Genomic DNA, 14,897 nt, shown 5'->3' with positions numbered 1-14,897 from the left:
CTCGCTTGAGTATTGAGGAAACAAATATTCTGACACGATGATATGCAATTCTCACAAAACTAAAGTAATATTCTTTATTCTCCAAATGGGATTATTTCTGTTTGCCTTACCTTGGTTACAGCAGTTCTGCTGAAAGGTACTCCCTGTCAAATACTGTGTTTTTTTAACATTTTTAAAAAATAATTAAATAAATATATTTGACTGGTGCATAAACAACGATAAATATTGAACAAAATGAACGGGCTTTCTGAAAGATCATAGAAATAAAATCATAGAATAATAAGACTTTCCGATCTACATTGCCTGTGGTGTTAGATCAGAAATTGCATTAATGATATATGTAACTCACACCACTGGCAATAATAAGTTTTGATATTTAAACATTTAAAATAATATTTAAAAAAATCTACTTTGTCGTTGTCCAGATTTTGAGAGAATGTAAATATTTCATTTATATATTTATATAGAATATATATTAAAATATAATATTTTAATGAACGGGCTTTCTATTTAAAATATAAACGGGCTATACATTTAAAATATATTTAATTTTTTTAAATTCAATTTCTATCCTTGAGAACGTTTCTTTTAATGTATAGCTCAAAGAGAAGAAATGTCTCGGTTTACTAAAGAACAAGAAGAACAACTAATGGATTATCGAAAGGAGATTGGTCTCATAATGGACATTTACCGAAGAGTGTATATACAGGAATTTGATATTGATAACGTGGACGAACTTATTCCTCAAGGTATTATATATTTTATAAACCAGAACAGTACATGTGGTTTATGGTACTTCGTATTTTATGAAAATTCATGATAAATTCCATTTTTTTAAAGAAATTAATCAGAGAATCTCCTTTTTTTTTTTATTCCTCCGTTATATATAGTATAGAAACAGCCACATATAAAATTATTATGTAGACATTTAAGCCAAATTTTTTTTTTTTTTTTTTTTATAATTTGCGAGTTAAAAATTATAGCTTAGAAAGCAAAATTAATTCCTAATTTGTTTAGTACTAGAATTCATTAGAAGCGGTCGCCGTTCTTTGACTCCTTATGTTCCCCGTGTCATAATATTGGGACCACCAGGAAGCGGAAGGAATGCTTATGCCACGATGCTCTTCGAAAAATATCATTTAGTCAGAGGTAAGATTTAGTTTTTTTTTTTTTTTTTTTTTTTGACGATGTTATTAGAGAATGCATTTTTATACATATGTCACATAATTAAATACTTCGATGTAATACATTTTAATTATCGTTATACAGTGAGATTTGATGACGTTGTCCGACAGGCTGGTCTCCAGGATACACCTCTCGGAAAAATTATACAGTCATGTGACAAGGCAGAACAAAATGGTAATAAATTAACATTTATATTTATATAAATGCATATGAATCTCTCAAATGAACTAACGTAATCTGTAATGCTTTTTCTTTTTTTTTTTAGTTCCGATGTAGTGCTATGTCTGGAATACTTCGGGAACTTCATCAATCAATTCATCTACTAACTTTTAAAGACTTTTATAAATATCCATACTGCAATAAGATTGGATTTTGCTGGAGAGCAGAGCGTTTATCTTCCGTTCGGCTTACAAAGGCAACGAAAAAGAAAAATAGTAACGAAACGCTCAACGTGGGGCTCGAAACCACGACCCCGAGATTAAGATTCTTGTGCTCTACCGAAATATTTTATTTTCTCAAAAGCATCTATGTACATTCGGACGAACTATTTACATATATACAATAAGTACATGGCATGCTTATTTCAGTTAACAATTTTTATTCACAACATGATAACATGCCCAATATCTATTTTCACCTAGAGTCCTGTAAATCTTTTGGGCAGTTATTTTGCCATTTAACATCCATCGAAATATTACAATTTTTTAGCTTATCTGAAAATTTTAAGACATATACTTCCTCTTATGCAAACAGATATATTCATTACTATACAATATTTCTACACATATATATACATATTTATATTATGTATTTAGTTTTCAATTCCATTATTTTTCCTTTCAGAGCGAATTGTATTGGCTTGTTTTCATGTTTTTTCTTTATGGCGGGTCTTTTATTTCCATTATTTGCATGTTTTCTTCATATTCATCAGAGATAAGGCCTGTCTTCCGCCAATGGTGTTTTGTTATCTTTTTTCTGTTTATTGTGTCTGTTATGATTTCATTTAGTTGTTTGTTGAGTTTTTGCATTATATCTGGGCCTGTAGCTCTTCCATAAATTCTGTCACATCTGTATGTCCAGATGGAGTACATTGTTGTTATAATTATAATTGCTTCGGTTATTGTTATGTTTCCATCCTTTGGCCAGAATAGTGTGTGTTCTGTGACCGGTTCTTTGTGTTTTATGAATTTCTGAACAGTGTTCCATATTGGAGAGGTGTGGGGGGCAGTATAACATTATGTGATATAGTGTTTCTGGTTCAGGGCTTGGAGTGGAATACTTTTGTATGCGCACCACATTCTGGTAGGTAGGCAAGCGTAGTGAACTTTGTAATAAAATGTTTTTAGGTTTCGGGTGTATAGATAATCGGAATGTCTTTTTGAGTACATTGGATAATTTAATTTTACCTTTCTCAAACTCTCAGTGTTGTGGTGGTGGTATAACTGCTCGCGTTAGAGTAATATGTGCAATTTTTGGTTTCATTTTGAGGAAATCTTTTTTTCTATATGATTATTAATGAATTTGTACCCCCTCCGCAACTTCAATGAACATTTTTGGTATTTTGCCACAAATTATTTGGTGGGGCATTATTCTTTGCATGTAGTGTATGATATATGCACTCCATGCTTTGTGTTCCGAGTAAGCTCTCTCTATGATTTTTGTTCTTGCACTTCGAGTTTTTAAATGCTTATTTATTAAACCAAGTCCTCCAGCTTCTATATCATGAAATATTGTACGCCTTCGTATGGGTTCGTATTTCGAATCCCAAATAAATTTTGCACATTCTCTGTGCATTTTGTCAACTTCGTTGCCATTGTAATGAATGTTGGCTACAAGGTACCATATTTTTGATAGTAAGAAGTAGTTACATATTTTTACCCTGCTACTAATTGATAATTGTCTGGGTCTCATTTGTGAAATTTTTTTTGTAATTTTGTTATGAGCTACTTCCCATCGCTTGTTATAATGGGTGGTTTGGTCCCCTATGGTGATTCCTAAAAGAGGGAAGTATTCATTGATTTTAATTTCGTTCGGCACGGTTGCCTTATTTGCCCACCTGCCGACGAACATCGCGTGACATTTATGAAAGTTGAGTTTTAATGTGGATGCCTTTTCAAAAGATTTAAATACATTACAAGCAATCGTGAAGGACTCGGCTATGGTCAGCGTTAACGTAACATCGTCGGCATAGGCTAGTACTTTTGTTTTACCTTCTTCTCCTATATGAGTACCCGCTATGTCGGGATGTCCCGATATCTCTCGTATCACCGGATCTAAGGCAAGAGCGAATAGGATCATAGATAAGCTGTCTCCCTGTCTGACCGAGCAGTCAATTTTAACAGGTGCAGACAGTTTCTTGTTGATTATGAGTCGTGACTGTGCAGTGTTGTATATGTTTGACATTAAGTTTTGAAATTTCTTCCCGAAAAACCTGCAGCTTTAATGACTTCTTTCAGGTAGTGGTGACTAACCGAATCGAAGGCCTTTTCGATGTCCAAACTTACCAACAGGCATGGTTGTTGTGTTGGTAGTGTTCATATATGCATCTAACTGTCAGAATATTATCTTCTATTTTTCTGTTTTTAACGCCGCAGGTTTGGGATTCTGATATTATTTTATGTATGTGTATTTGAATTCGTTGTGATATGATTTTGGATAAGATTTTGTAATCTGTGTTGAGGAGTGTAATGCCTCTCCATTGTGAGTTTGCGTTGTTTGTGGTGTCTTTATTTTTTGGTATCAGTGTTATGTAACCGAGGTTGAAATATTCTGGGATGCTTTCCGAATTCTGTATTTCGTTCAGCATTTTCACAAATAATGTCTCAAACAAGGGGTAGTAAGCTTTATAAAATTCCGCAGTGAGACCGTCGGGTCTTGGAGATTTGTGTAGTGACAGGGACTTTATAGTATTTTTGCATTCGGTTTTTGTAATGGGTGAATCTATACTTTCTATAATCTCGGTAAGGTTTTTAACAAATTTTGTGTTTCTGTTTTGTGACTTTGTTTTTGGGAGAAGGTACTTGTGTATTGTGAGTGGAAGAATCGGAGGAGATTTGCAGCTCCCTCGACCTCTGTCCCACTCATGTTTTATTTTATCAATGGTGTGTTTTTTTTGTTTTCTCTGCTCTTCAAAGAGCCAAGCTGCTTTGGACTTCCCTTCATCATGTTCCATTGTTCTGATTTTTGCACGTATCCAGGTCCCTTCAGTCTCTTTTATTTCTATTTGTTTCAATTTTGCTTTAAGAACGTTGATAGCTATTTTATTTTCTGGGAGGGTTCTGTCTGTGTTGTATTCTATGTCTTGTACTGTCTGTGTTATATCTGTGTTGTATGCTCTACCGACTGAGCTAGCCGGGCTATTATAATTATGTTTTTATGATTTATATTTCTCTAATGAAATAATATAATTAATAAAGAAGAACTTAAAGTCGAAAAATAATTAAAACAAACATTTTCATTGAACACAGCAAACTCAGTTCCTTTAGATTCACTCGTATTAGCACTTAAGTATTCTTTTAAGATGTTAAAAAAATTAAAATTGATTCTAACAGTAACGACTGGATGAATTTTAACATTTTGATAACGTATGATACCACATTTCTTTAAATTTCACCAAATCAGGCAAGAATTATTTTCATAATTTCCAGTCGTTTTGCCAGTAATAATAAATAGTTTATTGCCAGTGAAAAAATACCATATACAGTATTATGTTATTATTATAACGGGAAAAAGATGATATTTTTATCGCTCATTCTCTTGTACTTGGAACCCGTCTAGTTACTCAGTGCACCACTGCGCAGTAAACTTAGTCTGGTATTTAACAGCGGAAACTGACGCATCGAATGGTAATGGATTATTATCAATTCAATCCTGTTGCAAATGAAAAGCACTCACTTATAGTGAAAAAAGGATTTTATTCATTTATTTCAAGTTATGAAATCATGATCTTTTCCCTTTAAAAATTAAATAATAACAAGAAAAAAAACACAAGATTTCGCCGGCCTGGTGGGCCGAGTGGTTAGCGTATCCGCTCTCCAGCCAAAAGGCTGCGGGTTCGAATCCCGCTGTGGGCATGGATGTTTGTGATTTTCTGTGAAAATACTAGTGGTGGTGGTGTTGGGCATTAGATGGCGTAAGTGTAGATGATGAGGTTCGCTGTAGTTGGTGGAGATGGAGAATTGTAGAGTAGGTGCCCTCCCTCAATGGGTCTTTGGACTCCCTGGAGGTGCTATATAATAATAAAAATCTTTCAATAAACAATATTGAACTTTCAACACTTATAATAAGTGCCATGTGTTTACAAGTTTAGGGAGAAAGAAGAAAGTTGTTATTAATGTTTCCTGAGGTGCTATTCCAAAGGACAGAAGAAATTTGTTATTAATGTTTCCTGAGGTGCTATTCCAAAGGACAGAGGCGGACGGAATGAAAAAAAAAAGAGGATGAGTGGTTCATGCAATAAGTTTGGCGCTGCACTGTGTATAAATATTGACGAGTGGTTGTTCATGTTCTTAGATGATTATGGGAAAATGGAGGAACATCGATAACCATTTCGGTAAAGCAGCGCCGTTGAAAATATCTATAAAAGACATCATGCAGAGAAAGTAATTGGAAGGTTTTTGTGAGACAGAGGGATCATCTATTAAGGAGACTTATAGTGCAGTGCTTCTAATTGGGAAAATAGTATTCTAAGATTGAGCAGATTTGGGATTTATAATTTGTTTGGAGTTGTGAAGAGCAGAAGTACTGCTTTGAATGAAGAAAACAAGAAACTGGTGAGAAGAATCCTACATGTCATCATAACGACCTGAGAAGAAAGTGGGAACACAAAAGACAGGAAGAAGGCCATAAGATGATGGGTTGGTGAGAAGGCCTCTGTGACAGATTAGATCAGATGATTTATAAGCGTCGAGCGGGACCACATGAGTTTCTTTCTCAACTTTTCCATGACTTGTGTTCAGAGATGGGAAAAATTGGCTTGGAACGGTCGAATCCCTATTGGTGATTACTAATGGATCAGTGAACCTCCAGGATAGTGAATAAGTTGGCTGTTCATAACTTCCATTACTTTCGAGGGTACTGAGATGAACACTGGGATGAAGGTCTGATCGCTACCTTTTAATTTAACGTTTCAGGGATAACTACATAAAGACTTGTTTCCATGCCGTTGAATAGATAGAGGAATGTGAGTTATACAGGAAATATGCATAAAAAAACAGCTAATGCTTTATATTCCTGTATAGGCGAGGCCGTTTTAGCACTAACTTTTGGAGACTGAGTGGGCAGTTCAATCTCCACTGGTAGCCAATCAGAGATGAATGGCTCAAGACTATCCCTGATTAATAGGTACGCAGTGAAGAAGGCGAATAGCAAGTGCCGCCATCTCGTGGTCCCTAACCCTAACACAATATTTTTAATGTCTGTAAACAGTGTGGGTTCGACGGTCGATTTTCTTGAGTTCACGGGATGAAAAACTCGAGTTTCCGGGAGAAAAAACCTGCTTTCCCGCGCCAAATATAGACTAATACAATGAAGGTAAATTATTGAGCAGCACAATTTTTAACAGGACCAGGAGATTTATTGAAAAATAAATAATAAATTCTTTAATTCGTTTTTTCCCAAAAAGGAGTAGGCAGAGATCTTTTAGTCCTGACTGATTTTTGGAAATAGAGGAAGCTTGTCGTGAAACTTTCCCCTCACCGAAAGTTGAGACCATGGCTGTGAATGGTGTTTTAGGAATCTGAATTCAATGCGGCTATTTGTGATCATAAACCGTAGCAGTCGTATTGTTATCTGAAATAATATGAATTCTATGGTCGATTTTTCTGTGACTTAGACTTCCTGCTGTCACGATCTGGCAGAGAAGCCTTCTGACGTTACCATCGGGTTCGGTTCCGCGAATTATCATCTTGCAGCCAACCTACGGAACCACTTTATTGTTGTACGCTTCGAATGAATAAGGGTGCTGGCTCCTTAGTTAGCTACTGCGTGTTGAGCATTTCTATTACGACCAGTGCATATAATAAATGTTATTGTTATTATTTATGAGAACTATCTGCAACAGTGTTACACTATTCAAAGAACTCGACGAAATCGTGGACTTTTGTAAAAATCAGACTAATGTGTCAAACGTTATAACTCGTTTTTGGCTAATGTTTTCTAGACATATAACTGTTTTGCCTCCTTTTCTCACCGCAAATAGTCCGATGGAAACCAAAAGAAAACTACTTGATAAATTTAAATATGGATTTTAGATGTCATATTTGTTAAATCCCATCCATTCGGTATGAAACTATTAATGTAATTTCTAATCTTTTTACTGATTAATATGCACACGTCATATTGTGCTGTGTTGTTTGAGAGAGAGAGAGAGAGAGAGAATCATTAATGTATTGAGAAGAGTTTGGATGGAAGCGCAGTATCCTGAGGTATGCCTGAATTGATTGAGAAATCTAATCAGAGGAAAATAGTCAATACATTGAAAGAACAGAGAGGAAACTCTGCTAGGTCAATGTGTGTAGTGGCTGTTGACTCAGTGCAGAGGACTGAAGAAATACCATAAGTTAGTAGCTCGATAAAGAGGCCTCTATGACAGATCTGATTACTTGCCTTGGAAATGACAAGAGTGATTATATTAATTTCTCTCTTATTATTTTTTCAGCTATTTTGCCTGCTTCTGTTTAGGAGTTCCCATTTTTTAATGTCATTGCTTTTTATTCAAGAATTCTTAGGGCATTGCAGATGTATTTTTCCTCCATGAGGTCAGACGACGATCCACGCGGTCAAAACGGTTCGCACCGCGTGAACCCTATCCCCGGCCCCCTTTTCCCATAAACTCTTCCTCTTCCTCTAAAAAACAGTTTCTAATTTCAGCCTTCTCTTTCATCTTTTCCCATCCTACAAAAAAGCGCTCCGCACACCCTTAAATATAATATATGCATATATTATATATAAAAAATTCCGGGGTTTTTCACATTAATTCTCCCACATTGTCAATCAACCTTGTCTCTAAAAATACATCTGCAATGCCGTAATAATTCTTGAGTAAAAAGCAATGACATTAAAAAAAGTGGCACTCCTAAACAGAAGCAGGTAAAATAGCCGTAAAAATAATAGTTTTTAAGAAGAGTAAGATTGGAGTTTTGATTGAATTCAGTGTGATTGAATAGCGTGATTGAATTCAATATAATTCGGTATTTTTTATGTGTCAACTACCCACGAAAGAGTAAACCTATCATGTATCAGTACCATAGGTGGACTAAGGCTTTCCGTATCATTTTTAATTATAATATTTATTATTTTATTTATTTTTACATATCGTCCCGAAAAATCCTGCTCTTGAGACCAAACATGGAACTTTTTCCAGTCACTTCATGCCTCTAGTAAGCGGAAATGGTTTAACACAGGACTATGAAATTCATCTCCACCCGCCCACAACTAAAGACCATCACAAATATTCAAAGTGGGATTCGAATCCGTAGCTTGTTGGTTTGAGAGTGGGCACGTTAAACGTATGATCTCTTAAAAGTTGTGATCTCTGTGAAAATTTGTTGAAAAGTTTCAGTTGAACCATTTTTAGTAGTAAAATTGGACGAAATCAAATTATATATAGTATGCATGTCCAATTTAGATTCGCATACACTTTCGATTCAACTTCTTGTAGTCTCATTCAGCTCTCAGCAATTGAATGTAGTTTAAAAAAAAGAATACAACATACAATTTCGTGATAGTGTGCGTTTTTTTGAATTTGATACTCCTGAATTAGTACATCAGAGATCGCAGGATCATGAGGATATGGCTAAGGAATTATGCTCCAGGTGATCCGCTATTTTTTTTTCTCTTTGTAATAAAAGTTTGAATGTTTTTGGGTAGAGGGACTTCAAATTTCTCAGTGTCTTGAGTCCCTTCTCATCTCTCTCTCTCTCTCTCTACTTATTTCATTGTTTACATAAGTTTTCATAGGCTATTTGAAATAATGCCAAAAAAGTTTGGATATTATCATTCTTATTTTACATTTTTATGTAGTCTCAAACTCGAGTGATTGCGGATGACACTCGACATCTCACTAAATTTTCTGTGGTCAATATCAGGGGTTCACTAAAAAAAAAAAGCCATTTTTACGAACGCTTGTGTGCGCGCTCGCATATTCGATCACCTAGAGACATTTACGAACATCTCTTTGCCATAGATGTTCGTAAATGCTTTCAGATGGTAGATGATTTTCATTTCTTGGCGTGAGAACACTGCCCTACTTATTGAAGATCTGAATAAGCTTGTGCTTGGTCTCTATGGAAGGGTTCGTGAATTGTCTAATCCTTAACCAACTGACAGGAAATGATATATATTGAAATAATTCCACGTACAAAGCGAATTAAGTGTTTCTTGTGTAGATGATTATAGTTAACCTAGGATAACTATAAGCAGAACAAAATATCTGAATTATTAACGAATTCGTTCACTGAATGTACTTGCAAAATGAAACATCTAGCATTTTTTTTTTGTCCAGTTCCAGATGCTGTTCTTTCTTCAGTTGTAGCTGAAAGACTACAGCAGGATGACTGTAGTGGCAATGGATGGGTGCTCTGTGGATTTCCTTTGAACCTCACTCAGGCTCATGAATTGACAGCTCAGATGAAGCATTCACATCCAAATAGGTACGTGTAGTTACAAGGTCACATATATGCATTGCTTTCATCATTTGGCTTATACGTTTTAGTTTATTTTAATATACACTGCTTAGATACACACAGTCAAAGAATACTATAATGTGAGGAACAAACAGCCATGGCGCCCACCTTAATAAGATGTAGGACCTCCTTTCGCTGCGTTGACTGCAGCAATCCTAAGGAGCATACTTTCCACAAGTGCACGATACATGTCAATGGGAATTTTGTACTATTCTTCCTGTAAGCATGTAAATGAAGTCCTGGACTGTTGTGGGACGGATGTCCCTTGACCTCACCCGACACTCCAGTTCATCACACGGATGATTAATAGAGTTGAGATCAATCTCTGTGGAGGGAAGTCAAGTGTGGTGACGTTCATGTCCACAAACCATGCAGTTACATCAGCAGCTTTATGACACAGTGAATTGTCTTACTGAAGGAGACAATGGTCAATTCTGTAGAAACGCCACAATGTAGGAAGCACAGCATTGTCCAGAATGTTCAGGTAAGTTCAGTGTTCGTGGAACCATAAACAGAGGTCCTAGGCCAAACCAGGAAAAACCGGACCATACCATCACACCGCCAACTACAGCTTCCATAACAGAGTGGGACGTGGAAGCTTGGAAAGCTTCCACGTCCCACCCTTTCTGTACACGATATTTTGCACCACTGAAGACGACACTGCATGTTAGTTCGGGTAATGTGGGGCTTGCGTATTACGGTCCTAATATGGAAACCCATGAAGTGAGCCTCGTTTCTCAATGTTTTTGTACAGATTCGTGTTCCAGTCAATGCCTGGAACTCCACAATCATTGTGTCGGCATACGAATGGCAGTTTTACATATTATCCTTCTTAGCATCCTACGGTGATGTTCGGTGAGTGTGGTAGGTCGTCCACTGCGGATAGCACTTGCAGTTGATTCGCTGTGCTTCTATCTCAATATGGTATCACTGATTGTTGACCTGGGATGTCTCAATCTGTCGACAGTTTGCCGAACAGATAGGGCTGCAACATGGCATCCTATCACAACGCCTCTTTTAAACTCCATTTCCCCCCGGACACAGTTGCACTGACTTGGGAGCATCATATTCCTCCAATTTATAAGGGCTGCAAATATGTGACTCGTTACATGGCACGATGAACCTTGCTCATGGGGGTATCTGTTGACTTCTTTCCAATCAGTTTATCTCTTCACCAATATTTTCAGACTCCTTTGGAAGCTAAAATTTCTTTGTCTCTTTTTCCATCTTGCAGTTGCTTTTTTCTTTCATTCATATCAAAAAAGTTTCAATTTTTGGAATGTCTTTTATTCTTCGCGTTTATTTCAATTAATATCCCACTCTTTTCAGTGTTTCCTATTAAAGTTCTGTTTGTTGTTGTTTCGCGTTTCTTTTAAAGTGTTTCTAGTTTTCTTTTTTCTCCCCTCCCTTTTTTTTCGAAACTTGTCTTTTATTTTAAACATAAATTTACTCATGTACATTGTAAATTATGCATCCTATCGGTGAATAATTCTACAGCGAAGGATAAAGACAGTTATAATGGCGTGCTTTATTATTTCTCAACGTTTCTTTCTTTCTTTCTTTCTTTTCTTCTTCTTTTGCAAAATATGGATTTTTAAAAATAGTGCATGTAGTAGGTACATCCGAATTTATCGTGTGACACCCCGAATGCGCTGACGATCAAAGCTGAAATGTTATCTACGACCAGTAAAATCTCAGCTGTTTAAAGATGAGTTGTGTTACTATACTGTAGTTTTTTATGATAAAAAGAGAGATACATAACAGAATACAAGGCATTTCTAGTGATTGGAATGGGAAACATCGGCATCGGTCATACCTACAAATATTAAAATATCACCAATTTACAAAAAAAAAAAAAAAAAGTTCCTGAATGGTTCAAAGCTATATAATTATCACTGACCTAGGTATCGTTCATTTATCGAGGTAGCACTAAGTTATATTTCAATAATTGAACGAGAATGGCCTGATGATTTGAGGTTTAGTCGACTAAATCGGATTTTGTGTCAAAAGAGACATACAATAAAATGAAATGTTATACAATGCCCAAGCTGTTTTCGTCAGGGGAACCAGAGAGAACAGTCAAAAATCAGCTACTGGAACAAATACAACATTACTGGAATTCTAGATAGATACTATAAATATAATGTGAAGAGAAGTGAAACTGGAAGAAACTTAGAGAAGTATCACATTAACGTGATTGGTGTCACCGAAACAAAGAACACAAAATGGTGAGGTTCTTCTAAATAACAACTACAGGTGTTAGTTATGTGGATCTATAGTTATGACTATAGATCCACATTGGGTTCGGTGAACAAAGGAGCATAGCAGTTTCTCAAGACATTAAAGAAGGCAACTGACAAAGATAAAGGATAAGCTTATCCTTGTTAGAGATCTAAACAGCAGAGCAGGAAATGAATACTAGAGTTACCGAAATGAGAAAATAGCAAAGCTAATAATAATGGCAAGTACCTGCTAGATTTCAGGATATGTACAAGTCATCTTTTTTTTTTTCTATTTTAATGTAAACTCTCATCCTCGAAAGGTTGTAAACTTATAGCACATTAGTACCGTGGGTGGACTAAGGATTTTTGCTATTTTTATTGATTTATATACATACATAAATCAACAATTTTGCATTTAATTTTTTTTACCTAATCCGTAAACCCTACTCTAAGGGAGCAGACATGGAACTTTTCAAGCCACTTCGTACCTCGAATAAGCAGTTGATGGAATTCATCTCCCATCTAAGGACAGTCACAAGCATCCATACGTATGGCCGGATTCCAACCGGCAGCCTGTTGGTCAGAAAGCGGATACGCCAGTCACTTGGCTAACCGGATCAGTCTAAAAACCTTCTAACATAAAGATGTGCACCAGTTCATATGGAGAGAAGACACAAGAAATAAGAAAAATGGCATCCATTATGTTATTGTTTATAGTGATATATCTTATAGGAGAAAAGAGTACAACATGGAATCTCACATGGAACGTGATCGCTGCTCAGTTAATTTCATATTGAAAAGAAAAATATGTAAAGAAAGGTTTAAAATAATCAAAATGGATGAGCTTTCAGAGGTGAGCTGTAAAGACAAATATACGAATATTAATGGAGAAAAAGATTTTGAAGTAATAGTCAAACATAAGAGCATCAATGGAAGACTATGAAGAAAAGGCAAATATACAAATTTTATTGAGAATATATGAAAGATTTTCAAACAGCAATCAAATATTGGAGTGGAAGTATGAAGAAAACGATCGATTCAGTCTTAGAAACATGTGGTGGAGTTGTGTGCAAAGACAGAAAATTCAGAACGCTATAGCATCAGGAAGTTAAAGAGATAGTAATGGAAAATGAATAAAGCAAATCGATAGTTCTTGCAAGTAAGTCAGCATATGTTTTGAGTGATTACAGAGAAAAGTGTAAGAAAGCGAAGCAGTGTTTAGATGTAACTAAACGGAAATTATGGGGACTTTCATGGGAACAAAATAGATTATCAGGAATGTGGGAAAATGTTCTGGAGACTATTGAAAAAGTTTAGAAAAATGGTGGAAAGAGTACTATAAAAGGAATCAGATAAAGATATCTTAGTTGTTTGAGTAAATACTTTAAAAGATTGTTAAATGAAACACGAAATGACAAAAATGGTAGAAATTTATAAAAGGAATGAATCGGGAGTATATTCCAATACATAGGAATTCATCAAAAATCTGAAATGTGGAAAGGCAGCTGAACTAGATGATATTCGACGACCGGAAATAGTCAAGAATGGAGGTAGAAAACGTTTCACCGGCTACACCGAACACCCGTTGAGAACATGGTCAGAATGTCAAATTTTTGATGACAAGTAGAGCACTCATTTTACCCATCTGTACAGTCCTTCTTCAGAAGAATTTTAACAGTCATTCTTCAAGAAAGACTTCAAGAAAGACAATATATATATATTATCAAACCCATACTCGTTGCCCCCCTCCCATGGCGTAATTGCCCCAAGTACATTAATTAAAAATCAAATATAGTATTGTATTCTTGATAAAAACCTCTCGCCTCTCGATTAGCAATTGGAATTCTAGTATTTACCTGATAATTTTTTTGTTGATGCAATTTATCAGCTGAATTTCATTTACTCACATTGTTTATAATATCAATATCATCAGTCTTTTAGAATCACTTCCTTTATTGCATTTATTTATTTTGGCAGGGTATTGTTTCTGGACCTTGATACCGAAACGTGTGTTCAGCGTTTGATTAACCGTCGATTTGACCCGATGACAGGTTCCACGCATAGTCTTTCTTCATTATCACCCGATATTTCTCCTTCACGATTAACACAGCATGCTCAAGACCAGGAAAGACATAGTTTCCCTAGAATTGATGACTATAACAGCAATGTTCAAAGTCTCAAAGTTTATTATTCTCAAGAATTCAAAGAGGATCTAACTTCAGAAATATCTGCAATCGGTAGTATTAGTGAAGTATTCGAACTTATTGAAGCAGCCATTCTGAATCCAGCCAAGCGAAAATTAAGAAAAAATATAAACACCAAATGGTAATGAACATTTTAAAATGCATCAAATAACATTTTCGTTTTGTTTTTATGCAAAATTCTGGTTAGCTGCCCTCATAAAACAAGTTGTTTGGTCATTCCGTTGTATGAATACAAATGTGAATGGCAGAAATGTAAGAGGGAATATTAATAATAAATATTGTTATCTAGGTGATAAGGCCACTCTTTAATATCACTCCCTTCCATGATAATCTAAACATCATACGAGATGCTACTAAACCTACTACTACTAAACCTACTGTAGAGATAGAATATGTTGTGCCTATAAGTAAGAGGATATTATCGACAACAATATCATGTATTATTTATTTTCGCATTCATAACTAATTCATTCGACAAATCCTTGATACGATGGAATCACTCTTGATTGATCTTGGCCGTTTATTTAGTACAACAAAGTTAATTCAAATGACTGTTCTTATTGTGAAAGTTTTTAAAATTTGCAATCATCAAAAATTTTAAA

The 14,897-nt window shown here is 35.5% G+C and overlaps 1 protein-coding gene across 1 annotated transcript; it reads left to right on the top strand.

The window, feature by feature from the left end:
• Nucleotides 1-613: 613 nt before the first annotated feature.
• On the top strand, nucleotides 614-14,420 carry LOC150104097 (adenylate kinase 8-like). Its single transcript, XM_090396398.1, has 5 exons — nucleotides 614-749; nucleotides 1,018-1,149; nucleotides 1,270-1,359; nucleotides 9,689-9,836; nucleotides 14,069-14,420. Exons 1-5 carry the CDS (start codon nucleotides 614-616, stop codon nucleotides 14,418-14,420), a joined length of 858 nt encoding a protein of 285 aa, XP_090252524.1.
• The last annotated feature ends 477 nt before the right edge of the window (nucleotides 14,421-14,897 follow it).

This window comes from Typopeltis vanoorti, chromosome 8, assembly GCF_054136105.1.
Source record: "Typopeltis vanoorti isolate ZY-2024b chromosome 8, IOZ_Tvanoo_1.0, whole genome shotgun sequence".
Lineage (NCBI taxonomy): Eukaryota > Metazoa > Arthropoda > Arachnida > Uropygi > Thelyphonidae > Typopeltis > Typopeltis vanoorti.
Note: the sequence above shows the minus strand (reverse complement) of the source record. Positions and strands in the feature narration are given on the sequence as shown.

Bases quoted from the DNA above. Each gene is read 5' to 3' on its own strand.
- LOC150104097 (XM_090396398.1), top strand. From the start codon at position 614: ATGTCTCGGTTTACTAAAGAACAAGAAGAACAACTAATGGATTATCGA. The intron at 1,360-9,688 runs GTAATAAATTAA...TTTTTTGTCCAG, and splicing joins TGACAAGGCAGAACAAAATG to TTCCAGATGCTGTTCTTTCT. The intron at 9,837-14,068 runs GTACGTGTAGTT...TTATTTTGGCAG, and splicing joins AAGCATTCACATCCAAATAG to GGTATTGTTTCTGGACCTTG.